Raw genomic sequence first — 12,579 nt, 5'->3', positions numbered from 1 at the left:
CTTTTAGAGGGAACCCTCTAGGGAGAGTCCTTGCAGGGTCCTCTCAAAGTAGGACAAGAATGAGGTGACGCCTGGGACTCAGTGCAGGAAACAGGCTGTTCCTGATCCCCAGTGGTAACACATTCCTATTATGCCTCATCCTCACAACAGCAGACGAGGGGGATCATCATTGCCCCATTTCACAGATGAGAAAACCAAACTTCTGGGGTTCATGCAGGGCCCCCAGCCTATCCACTTGGGAGCCAGGCTGTGAACGCGCACCCGGTGGCGCCAGACCTGACTGCTGGTGGAGTGCACCCCACGCCCCCTGCTTTCTCCAACTTCCTCACATTCCACCCGCCTTCTTTGTCTCTGCTGTTAGAGGGCCAAAGATGCACTTGGGGACCAGAGTTCGCCCATTAGTTACCTGATGCCCGGGCACTAGGTCCAACCCCTGGGGCCAAGCCCACACGGGCGACAGGGGGCTCTGCGGAGGGTCCACCTCGGGCTTGGGGCGAGGCGAAGCCAGGGCGGCGGTGGCCGCGGCTTCAGCACCTCGGAGAGCGCCGCTGCCGGGGGCGGGGCGGGGCGGGGCGGGGCGGGGCCTCGAGACCCCCGCCGGGCCCGGGGGCGCGCGCGGGCGCTCTCGCCGGGCCCGCAAGCCGTGCGCGGTGCGGAGCCGCGCCCTGCCCTGCGCAGGTGCGCCCGCCGCGCCCGCCCCAGCCCGAGCCCCGAGGCGGCGGCGGCCTCCTCGGCGCGCCTCCGCCTCCCTCGCCGCCGCCGCCGCCTCCCCGCACCGCGCTCCGCCCGGATGGCCAGGGCTGTGCCCGGGAATGGCGGAGCGAGAGAGCGGCGGCCTGGGCGGGGGGGCCGCGTCCCCGCCCGCCGCCTCCCCGTTCCTGGGGCTGCACATCGCGTCGCCTCCCAATTTCAGGTGAGAATCCGCGGCCGCGGCTGAGCTGCTGGCCGCCCCTCCCCGGCCCCCGGCGCCTCGGGACCCCAGGAGCCGGAGGGCGGCGTGCGGAGGGGTTCCCTCCAAGGACACCTCCCCCAGACCGCCCCTGGGCCTCAGGTCCGGCTTGGCAACCGCCGCAGGTTCCCGGTGCCGCTCGCTCCGCCATTGCACATCCTGGGGTGGGAGGCTCTGGGCTGGAGTTGGAGGAGGGGGCTCCTTCTTCCCCCGCCCGGCCGCTGCGGCTGGGTCGGGGTTCTGGACTGAGATCCCAGCGGAGGCGGTCGGGCAGCCGGGGCTTTGCCCAGCCGCGTCGGAACGTTTCTGACCGGAATGGGAGCAGGCTGGGTGGCCCCCGGGTCCCAGTTGCATGGGGTAACCGACAACCTTGAACTGGAAGGGGCAAGTCGTGGGCCCCTCCCCCAGCCTTGCCTGGCAGGTGGGCCTGCCAGGCTGGCGTGGCCAGGAGCCTCTGTGGATTTGAACAGCGCCCATCTACCTGGTCAGGTGCGACCCAAGGCAGGTGCAGAAGGCTCAGTCTTAACTAGACCCGCTGTGGGAAGGGGAGTCTTCCCGGGAGTAGCCGAGCACGGTGTGTGCGTTGTGGGGGTCCTGCTAGGGTCCGTACCCAGGACCTGACCTGAGCTCCCCTTCCACCTCACCCCCAATCTGGTGTTAGGCCAGGGGAATTCAGAGAGGAAAAGGGTGGTGTTGGGAAAGGGATTGATGTCCCTCCCTCGTAATTCTGGAGCGTCCCCCCCTCCTTGTTAAGGAGGAAGTGGAGGATGTCACTGCTCCAGAGACTAGAGGAAAGCTGAGGCACACCATTGTTGCCCCATCTCAGGACCTGGCGCCTTCCCCTCTCCTGGGGCCCGTGCCACAGCCAGGCCCCAGCTGGGTTCTGGCGCCAGCCCCTCCTCTGACCAAGGGTCACTGACTCCCAGGTCCTCAGGTGGGCAGGGTCCCCTGGGCATTACTAATGGCATCATCAGGCTGGGAAACCTCCCCAGAGGCCTTGAGCCTAGCCAGGAAGACCAGAGGGAGGGGGCCAGAGAGAGGCACCAAGCTCCAAGGCGGAAGGGCTGGGGCTCCAGAGAGTGCTTCAGACTCCAGCGCACACAGGCCTCGCCCGTGCAGTGGAGCAGGACAGAGCTGTGAGGGGCCTGGGTTCCAATCCCAGCCCTGCCACTTCCTGACTGCGCCATCCAGGCAGGGCTTGACCCTCTCTGGGTCCCATCTGTTAAGTGGGCTAATTAACATTGACTCCTGCCTGGCCAGGAGAGGTGCACAGGAGCCGCTGGCCAGCAGGCATCTGTGCAGTCTCAGAGCCACCAGAGGGTGTGTCTCCGTCTGCCCTCCATAGAGATGGGGGGAGACTGAGGAGTGGGGAGCCCAGGGAAGTCCGAGGCCGGATCTCGACTGGAACCCAGGTCTATATGTGCTCTCCACTACTCCCTGGGCCCTCCCGCTGGCCCCTCACCTGCCTCCGCTTCCTGGGCAAGCAGCTATGCAGGCTTCAGTGAGGGGAGCTGAGCAGGGGACGCCACCCAGGTAGTGTGTGGCCAGCTCTGAGCCAGGTGGGATGAGGTGGGCAGTGGGCCAAAAGGCTGAGGTGTGGGCAGGCCCTCTAAGACACCCGGCCTGGCTGTGGAGACAAGGCCAGTTGGTGGGAATAACAAAGGTCAGTGTCTTGGCCCCACAGCCCCCACTGCCCTTTCTGTCCTGCCTCTTACAGCGCCTGGCCCACCCTAGGTTGCTTAGGCTCTCTTGGGGTTCATGGGTTGTGTCATGGATCCAACAGGCCTGGGTTTGAATCCTGGCCCATCCTTTTTAGCTGTGTACCCCCAAACTGGACACTTAACCTCTCTGAGCTTTCATTTCTTCTTCGAGGTATCAGCTTTTGGCCCTTGCTCAGAGTGATCCTAAGACTCAGATGAGACCGCACATGTTGAGCATTTCAAAGGCCATGAGAGTGTATCCCCATTGCTCAGTGCAGAGTAGGTGCTCAGTGATGCTGTGGCTGTTTGTTATTTAGTGAAGGATAAAATTGGAGCTGTTCTCCTAGAGAGGACAGAGGATGGCCGTGGTCAGTGCCGGCACAGGGAGGCACTGGACTGGCCAGGCACCGGGCGAAGGGCTCTCTGTGGCAGGAGCCTTCACCACCCCACAACCACGCAGACAGGATGCCATCAGTGCGTAGGCTTTTCAGATGAAGAAATTAAGGCACAGAGAGGTCAGGTAAGCAACGGAGCTGAAATTTGAACCCAGACGATCTGCTTTCAGAGCCACCCCAAAAGAGAGAGCCTGAAATATTGGAGGAGCTTCCGCGGAGAGGAAAAGTGTGCTCTGGGCTGGAAGGACAGGCCTCTGTTGGTTGATAGTTGGCTTACATAAAAATGTGATTTTTTCCCCTGAATCACATAACTATGTTGGTTTCAATAAATATGTGCAGGTTTTTCTTTCTGACTACTAGTATTACCGCTGGGTATGCAGTGGGTGAGGAGTCCCACTTCTTACTTTACATAACTTCCATATTATTTGACTTGTTTTTATGAGTGTATGTGTAGGTCACTTGTGTAACTTACAAAATAATGACAAGGAGTTTGCTCTTCAAGTGACATATGCTCAGTGTAAACAGTCTACAGAAGAATTTAGGAACATATACAACGGGCGCATTGGTGCTGGGCGAGTGGGCTGGAAGGGACAGTGGCCCTGTGTGGGAGGGCCGGCGGGACAAAGGCGTGTTTATGGGAAGCAGGGAGCGCCCGAGTGTGCGGAGGGAGTCCTGGCGAGGGACCTCTGCGGGCTGTCGGGGCCGGGGTGTGGCTCAGTGAGGAGCACTGGCCTGGCTTGTGCTCAAGAAAGAACGAGAGGGAGATGGAGGCGGAGGAGGGAAAGAGACCAGCCCACCCAGCCAGCCTTCCTCCGGCACAGGAAGAGGCTCAGGTCTACAACTGCAGGAGCCTGGGAGGCTGAGGCAGGAGAGTCTCAAGTTGGAGACCAACCTGGGCAACTTAGCAAGCCCTTGTCTCAAAATAAAAAATAAAAAGGGCTGGGGGTGTAGCGGGCCGTAGCACCACCACCAGGACCCACCCTGGTACTCCAAACAGAACACCAGCAACGTGGAAATGAGAGGACCCTCAGCCCCCCAGAACCACAGCCCGTTGATGGTAAGGCTGGACCCGAGCCCACCCGGGCTCCCTGGTGGCTCCCGGCCACCCTGCCAGCAAGGCGCAGCCACCTCCTGACTTGTCTCGGGAGGAGGACACCCTGGCTGCTCCTTCCTTCGTCAGCAGATGCTGGCACTTGGCCGAGCACACCAGGGGGGCAGTGAGCAGAGACCTGAGGTGGGCCTGGCCATCGCCCAGGCGACAGGGAGAGGGGGACACACAGACGAGCCTTACTGGGCAGGCTGGGTGTGGGGTGACCCGGAAGGCAGGCCTGGTGGGTGGGCGGAGACCACCAAGAGGAGGAGGCCCGGCAGAGTGCAGGGCGGGGGCGGGCAGCCGCAGGGTGAGGCGCCACCTGGCAGAGGGTGGCGAGCAGGGTCCAGCAGGAACTTGTAGGCCATGTTAGGACGCTGGCCTCTTCACCCACATGCGGTGGGGTGAGGCAGGGGACAGCAGCGTGAGATGGACATTCTAGGAAGATCCCACTGGCCACTGGCCACTGGGCAGAGAGTGACCAGAAGGCTGGGAGACTGGCCATCTGGGGTGAGAAGGGGGAATGGGGACGGGATGTGAGAGCAATTTAAGGGTCAATTTAGACCCCCCAGGTGGGATCTGGTCTGAGGGGTGGGGGAGATAGGAGCGATGGTCCAGGCTGGTGCTGGGCTCTGGGGGCAGGATGTCTGGTGGGAGATGAGAGGGCTGGTGGCCAGGGTGGTCAAAGCACGTGGCCACTTGCTGAATTCCAGATTGGTGGTCACTGGGGACCCAGGCGGAGGAGTCAAGCAGCCGGTGGTTTTGGGTCTGGAGCTTCAGGGGAACGATTGGGCCGGGGCCAAAGCCCTGGGAGTGTCCCATGTAGAGATGGCCACTGTCACGTCAGAGAGAACCTCACCAGCCAGGGAGACTGGACAGAGGGAAAGGACAGGACCCTGGAGCCAGGCTGCATGGCGGCCTTGCTCTGGTGGCGGTGGAAGGGAGGGTGCCCCTGGGTGGGGGAAGTGCACAGCCCGGGCAGCCGGGGTTCCGACCCCCACTCTGACGCCAGAGCCCCCGGTGGGTCTCTGGGCTCCTGGGAACACCACGACTCAACTCTCGCCTGGGCCCAATGGCTCCACAAACCCGGGGAGGCCGCCATCCGCAGGTGAGGTCCCGCAGGTTCTAGGATGCCCCTTCCTTCCCGGGACCGGCTCCTGCTGGGCAGCAGCCTGTAGGGGCGTCTCTGGAGAGTGTGGCCCTCACGCAGCCGCCAGCGTTCCTGACCAGGCGTGGATTCGGTGCCCGCACTGTGCGGGTCCTGGCTTCACGCACGGTGGGAGCAGGGGTGGGAGTCGTCCAGGGTGGGAGCGCCGGCCGCCTGGGGAAGCGCAGCTGGGACAGCGGCAGCCCAGGCACCATCTGGACGTGCCCCCAGGAGAGCGAAGGAGGAGAGGTCCGGCCCACGCCCGTCTCCTCCGGCGCCGCGGGGTTTCCACCGTGGCCTTGTTCCCTCAGGCCGAGTGGCCGCATCCCAGAGTTCCCGCCACCTGTCTGCACCCAGGTGTCTGGACACATCAAACAGTCGTGGCCTGAGTCGGGCTGCTGGGAACTCATTTCTTGGGTTGGGTCCAGTTTTCCCGGGATGACAGTGGACCTGGTCGGGAAGGGAATTCCAGCCTGACCCCCGTGTCCACCCCGCGTGTGGGGGCAATGAGAACGGGTCCTGAGGACCAGGCTGGGCCCACCGTTGCAGCCAGTGCCGTCCCCCCAGAGGCCCACACGGCCAGCCCCAGGCCCCGGTGTGGGTGAGGACACGGGAAGTGGAGTCCAGCTAGTGCTGACTTGGGAAAGGCCCGGGAACGCCCGTGGTTCGCTCATTCAGCTTCCGCTAGGTCCCTGTGGTCAATAAAGCATGATCCTGCCCTTCTGGACTACCTGCCCACAGGGGGAGGCCACTCGGTCACATGACTCAAAGGAAGAACTCCCAGCAAGAGGGACCAGGAGCGCCAACAGCAAGGTTGATGGGTCAGAGAAGCAACTCGGAGTGGCACAGGAGGGTGGCGGGGCGTGTGGGGGCAGAGGGGGCCATGCAGGCTGCAGGCCTCGGGGCACAGGTGAGAATGTTTGCCCCCTTCCCTGAAGCCCAGGAGCCTTTGGGGGGCTCTAGGTAGGGGAGGAGTGACCAGATCAGACTTGCATCTCAAAGGCTGGTTGGGTTTGGCTGCCTGGTGGACAGTGGCCTGTAGGGAGGCCCGCGGGCAGTGGGGAGCCTCGGAGAGCTGAGCAGTAAGCCACGTGTCCTGGGGACCCGTGGAGCCCACCCTGTGGACAGCCAGGCCCTGCAACCCCAGGGTGTTCTGTCATGAGAGGCTCACAGGACACCTGGCTGGGACCCAAGGTCACCCAGCTGGTGTCTTTGCCTCACTACAGCGCGCGGGATGGGAGGCTCCCAAGTGGCTTCTGGAGAGCCAGCCACCCGGCTCCCCTCTGCCCCACCACCCTCCACTCAGCCCTTACAGGGCACATACCCCAAGCTAGCCTGTTCCTGGTTGAGCAGAAAGGACCGGGACTGTTGGGGAACAGGGGTAACAGGGGAAGGTGACTCCCACAGCAGGGGGAAAGGCCAGGAAAGCAACCTCAGGACATGAGTGCGATTGCTCAGGGCCTGGGGAGTGTGGCCCATGGCCTGCCAGGACAGCAAGCCGGTGCCAGCTTGGCCGTGGCAGGGCCAGGGCACCCTGTGGGAAGAGGTGAGGTTAACACGAAGGAGGGGCCTGGCTTGGAAGGTAGGCCCAGAGGCCAGGGGGTGTCCAGAGCCCAAACCCGTGACAGCAAATGCTAGGACCAATGACTGTCCCTCCCAACTGGCAAGCACACATAGGTCGGGTTGATCCAAGGGGAGGCTGCCCAAGTCCCCAGGCCCAGGGGGAGGGCTGCCCACCTGTGAAGGAGGGTCCTGTCCTGCAGCTTGTGGTGGCCGCCTGGTGCCCAGCCTCAGCTTCCCAGAAGGTGGATCAGGCAGACTCAGGAAGGAGCCCCCTCTCCCTCCCTCTCTCCCTCCTCCCCCATCTTCTCCTTCCTCCTCCCCGCAGTGGTCACCCATGAACCTGAGGATTTGGGCTGGGAACTCTGCAGTGCCTGGAGAAGAGGGGAAAGGGCAGGGCCTGGGTGAGGGGCAGCTTGCAGAGGGGACTCTGAGCAGGCGGTCCCCTGGGTCTCAGGCAGGGACCTCACAGCGCCCTGCAGCTCACAAACACCCCACTCTGCTCATGCGCCCGGCGTCCGGGGCAGGACTGGCAGCCTCTCTCTGTTGGGAAACTGAGGCTCAGGCGGTCTCTGGGCCTTACTGCTTCTCCTCTGCAAGGTGGGTGAAAAGAGCCCCCTCCCAAGGTCGCCACGAGGATTCAGGGGTGCGTTGGGATGTCGAGGCTGCAGCTTGCGGGTCAGAGGCAGGGTGTGTCCTGGGACCACTTGCTTCCCCTCCCTGCCCAGGAGAAGCCCCCCGAAGTAAGACGAGCGCAAGGCACCGCGGCGTCCGCACAGCCCAGGAGCCTTATGACCCCAAGTGGGGCTGTCGTGGCCTTGGTTCTGGGTGGGCTCAGGAGGAGGGTGAGGACAACGCCCCCTGCCCAGTAGAGCCGGGTCTACGCAGGCCCCTGACTTGCCGCCCGTGCTCTTCCCACCATTCCCAGGCCAGCCCAGGTCCCTCACCTGTGAGGGACAGTTAGGCCCAGCCTCGCCGCCAGCGCGCTGTTCAGGGAGGCGGGAGCCCCCAGGGAAGCTGAGAGCAGACTGCACAAGCCCCCTCCCACCCAGTCCGAGCCAGGCCCGCCGCCTCCTCCAAACCCTTCAGCGTGGGAAGAGGGTGGGCACTGAGGACACCCTCTGACAAACATCTGGCCGGCAGGTCGCGAGTCCCTGGTGCCCTCATTGGCCTGCTGCCCAGGAGCACCGAGGCTAGGCAGGAGCTGGTGGGGGCACGTGTTGATCCCTTGTGGATACAGACTGGGAGGTCACCTACCTCTGGAGCATTGTGGGATGGGATGGGCTGTCCCTGCTGGAGGCCTGGTCCTCTCTGCTCTGCCATCCTGCCTTACATCCAGGTAGACATGTCACCAGCCACAGAGAGGGTCAGGAGGGCTGCCTGGAGGAGAGGGCTTCCCTGAGCACTCCTCTGGCATGAGAGCCTTCCATGTGTTCCATCCAAGCCTGGCTGAGGCACTGGAGAGACCCAGTGTCCACCCCTGAGGACACAGACCAGTAAACGGGCAATGACCTGTGGAGCTGAGGCCTTGAATGCCAAGCACAGGGGCACAGCCCTGGCTGAGGTCCCTGCAGCATTCGAGGCAGAAGGATGGCAGGGTTTTCATCAGTTCTGGGTGGCCTGAGGCGCGACAGGGAGCCTGGGGCAAGCAGGCCAGCGGGGAGGTCTGGAGGGCAGAGGCCGGCCTGGGCCAGGGCATGGCAGCGCGGAGACCCAGCTGTGTGCAGGGACTGGCAGAGCGGGGGCTTCTGGGGACACCCCCAGGTGGGGCCTCAGTGTTGCCGCAGCTCCCAGTTGCTGGCTGAGTACCAGGGGCTCCTCTTGCATTTCCGCCTTCCTAGTGACCTTCCAGGTGGCACTTAATGCTGGCCACTAGTTCCTGTCCCAGGGCCAAGGTGCCTCCCTGCCCTGGCAGCTTGGAGGGAGCTCTGGCTTCCGGGCAGGGCCCCTCCCCAGCTCACTGCCCACCTGCCCTGCCTGGGAACTCACCACCCTGGGCCGCAGCTGAGAGAGGCCCTGAGTAGCATGCCTCCCTTGCTGGAGTCCCCTGTGCAGTTCCACCCAGGGGACTCCAGGCTACAAGAAAGTCACTCCAAAACAGGAAGTTCACGACCACCCAGCTGCTCTTCCAGCCCTGCGCCAAAGGGTCCAAACACTGGTCCAGACACCAGCCAGGATCCTCGGAACTTGCCCTGGGTCCACAGAGCCTCCCTGCTGAGGTGGGGGTGCTGTGCGTGTGGCTGCGAGGACGGGTATCTATTCTTGCCCTCTCCTCCCTGGCACCCTGAGTATGGCGCTGGCCCTTTAAAGCAGATCAGGGGCTGGCTTTTGGGGGAAACATCCTAGATTTCTGCCATCTGCTTACAAGCCTGGCCAGGGACGGGGGTCACCCCAGCCCCCAACAGGGGCATTGGAAGGGCAGGTGGAGCCTGTGGCATTGATTGCGGTAACCTGATCCGCGGGGGAGGCGGTGACATCGCGCAGCAGCGTCGGCCTTGAAGGAAGCTGCCTGCCGCTGAGCTGAGCGCTGGGCTGGGCAGAGCGGGGCTGGGGCCGGTGGGCAGCTGCTGCCTCCCCTCCCGCCCATCTATTTTTAATGAGCTCCCCAGGCGTCCGCAGCGCTCAGGATGCAGGAAGGCAGGCCCCGGCGGTGGAGGCTGCAGGCCCCGGCCCTGCCTTGAGTCCTGGCCCCCCCACCCTTCTGGGCATGAGAGGGCAGCCCTGGGGCCCCACAGCCCCCCAGCCGGGCAGGGCTCTCCATGCAGCTGGTGCTGAAGATGGACTCAAGCCCAGACAATGACAGCTGGTTGGAGGATCAGTGGGAGCACTGGTAGGGGATGGGGGGCCAGCTGGGGGCCAGGGAGGGGCTTGGGGGGATGCACCTTTCAGCTCAGGGTCCCCGTTTGGTGCAACTGGGGTAAGAGGCAGGGTGTGGACTTTCTAGGGTCTCCCGGGGACTGGGCCACCCCCATCCTGGGTGACCTTGGACCAGTGGGTTCCCTTGTTCCTGGCCTCGGTCTCTGGTCTTCTTTGGGGAAGGGGTCAGACATGTCCAACTCATGCCAAACCAGGCAGAGGGCCAGGGTTAGGGAAGCAACGCGGGGCCAGGTGGGCGCTGCGGTGGCTGACCCAGCCCTGCCCTCGGAGGCGGGTGCACAGAGCTGGCCTGGGGATCCCATGGGGTTGATTGGTGTTCCTGTGCCCAGTGCTCTGTCTGGTTTGTCTCCTAAGCTTACGGCACCTCCAGTTCAGGCTGGGCCTTTCCCGACTCCATGCGCAGGGTCCTCAGAGTGGGCGCGAAGTGTCCAGACTAGAGAAGCTTGCACAGGGCATGGTTCCTCCCGGAGTGCGCTGCCGTGCCCGCATTGACACCAGCTTCCCTCCACTAGTTACCAGGGCTCACAGGCGTGGGTCGTCCTGGGCTGGGGACGTGGAGCAGTTCTCTAAGGCTGGTGTACTTCTGGCCAGCACCTGGGGTCTTGCTCCTGTGAACTGCACAAGGCTCCTACTCCAGGCATCTCTTGAAATCTCTTCTTGACTCTGCCTTCTCCATGGGCGAACTGGCCTTGGCACCTGACTTGATCCTGGGAGGCCAAGATCTGACCACTTGGGCCTTCTAGGCACTTCCTGCTGGTTGGCACCAGGATGGGCAGCTCCCAGCCAGGTTGGGGTAGCCTGGGACCCCCTCTTTCTCCGCCACCCTAGGAGACGGCCTTTTAGCATGCGCCCCGCATTCTTTCCCCGCCTGGTGGCTACTCACTGTACTGGTGCAGACGGACCCACTCCCAGCCTCGGGGGCTGTGACCTGCCTTCAGAGGCTGCCCCTCGGAAGAGGTAACAGGGAAAGGCCAGTGGGCTTGGCAGTTCCCTGGGTTGTAACTCTGGCTTCGTGTCCCTAGGCTCACCCATGACATCAGCCTGGAGGAGTTTGAGGATGAAGACCTATCAGAGATCACTGATGAGTGTGGCATCAGCCTGCAGTGCAAAGACACCCTGTCCCTACGGGTAAGGGCCGGCTTCTGGGAGCCCAGTGGGGTGGTAAGAGGGGTGCAGACAGGAGTGGGCGCATTCCCGTAGCTTTCAAAGGCGGAGTGAAGCAGCTCTCAGGAGCATCAGCACAGTGTGGGCACATCCTGGGTGCTCACTCAGAGTTTTCAAAAAATTTTAATGTATTCATTTAGTTGCCAGGGCTGAGGCAGAAAGGAGCTCCTTCGGGTGCCCTCGGGAGACAGGGCAGGAGGTCTCAAGACGCAGGGCACTGGCGTGAGTGAAGGGGAGGCCCTTTGAGGAGCGGCCCTGGCAGAGGGCCCGAGGCAGCACAGGGTGGAGTCCAGTGGAATCTGCAGTGCTCTGGGGCAGGAGAAAAGAGCCGAGGCGCGGCTGGACGAGCTCCCATGGCCGCTGGCCATCACTGCACCAGACCCGCCACACCACACGGCTTCCTGGGCCTTCTCTGTCCCCACTGAAAGCTGGTCCAGCACTGCTGCCACCGAGTCTTGGCTTTGCATAGAGAGATGGCTCTCTCTCATCCCTAAAGAGCTCAATGCTACCAGCTTCTCAGCAGCTGGTGAGCCTGATCAGATGGGGATCCCCACTATAGCCTTTCAGAACAGGAAGATGAGGCCAGTTAGCCAGGAAATGGAAGGCAAAGTACAGGGCTAGGTTTTACTTGATTTTATTCATTTATTTTTTGGTAACAGGGATTGAACTCAGGGGTGCTTAACCACTGAGCCACATCCCCAGTCCTCTTTAATATTTTATTTAGAGACAGGGTCTTGCTGAGTTTCTTAGGTCCTCGCTAAGTTGCTGAGGCTGGCTTTGAACTCACAATTCCCCTGCCTCAGTCTCCGGAGCCACTGGGATTATAGGTGTGCACCTCTGCACCCAGCCATGGCTAGTTTTTAAAGCACTTTTCTGCCCCAGGAGGGTAGGTAGCAAGATGTTGTGTGGGGAGATCTGCAGTATGAGTTGGGGAGGGGGTGACTGAATCTACATTAACTTCCGGCTACCCTGAGGGTTTCTGTAAACTCTGCCAGGCAAGAGGAAACCAAGGGCTGAAGATAACTTTCCCATACCTCAACCCTCCACCCTGTGACCAGGCCAGGAGGGGATGGAGGCAGAAGCCAAGCACTCTGGATGCGGGGAGTGGTCCCAGGGCTCTGGCATGGCTTCTCTAAAGTCCTGCACCTGCTCTGATCTGAACCATCCCCTCCTGCAACGTGCACAGGCCAGGGCCCTGAGGCAGTCCTAGCTAGGGTGTACCCCCAGGGGCCTTAGATAAGCTCTCGGGGGGGCTTTCACACTGTGCAGGGTCCTCACCTCTCTGGGAAGCGGGGAGGGTGGTAGTATTGTACCCAATCAACCCGTGAGGGATGCAAGGGTCAGGGGATCTATCCAAGGTGCCAGGTAGTTAGCAGCTGAACTGGAACAAGCATGGGGTTCGGGACTATCAAGTCACAGTTAGCTGAAGGACTGTCAGGTTGGAGCGGCCTGAGCCCTTGGGTCTAGGAGAGAAGAAGAGGCCCTGGATGCCACCTCCTGGGTTCAGGTGCCGCCTGCGGCCCCCGCCCCTGCGGCCCTCTTCCGGTCGCCGTCAGGTTCTCGGTTCGGTCCGCACTGCGGCCCCCTGCAGCCTTCCTCGCCTGGCTGAGACTCGGTTTTCCCAGTTTGCTCACAGCCCCCTCCAAATATTAACCGCCCCCGGCTCTGCGACCAATTCCTGGCGGGCCCGGAACTAC

The 12,579-nt window shown here is 62.6% G+C and overlaps 1 protein-coding gene across 2 annotated transcripts in view; it reads left to right on the top strand.

The window, feature by feature from the left end:
• The first annotated feature begins 673 nt into the window (after positions 1–673).
• Positions 674–12,579, top strand: part of Mapk8ip1 (mitogen-activated protein kinase 8 interacting protein 1) — an 18,051-nt gene continuing 6,145 nt past the window's right edge. The window contains exons 1-2 of one of the 2 annotated variants that reach the window (XM_047516362.1): positions 674–913; positions 10,741–10,846. In XM_047516362.1, the coding sequence (XP_047372318.1) occupies positions 813–913; positions 10,741–10,846 (207 nt within the window). In that variant the 5' untranslated portion in view covers positions 674–812. Of the gene's footprint in view, positions 914–9,350; positions 9,672–10,740; positions 10,847–12,579 lie in introns of those variants that run through there. The other variant, XM_047516363.1, reaches the window with a different exon arrangement.

This window comes from Sciurus carolinensis, chromosome 11, assembly GCF_902686445.1.
Source record: "Sciurus carolinensis chromosome 11, mSciCar1.2, whole genome shotgun sequence".
Lineage (NCBI taxonomy): Eukaryota > Metazoa > Chordata > Mammalia > Rodentia > Sciuridae > Sciurus > Sciurus carolinensis.
Note: the sequence above shows the minus strand (reverse complement) of the source record. Positions and strands in the feature narration are given on the sequence as shown.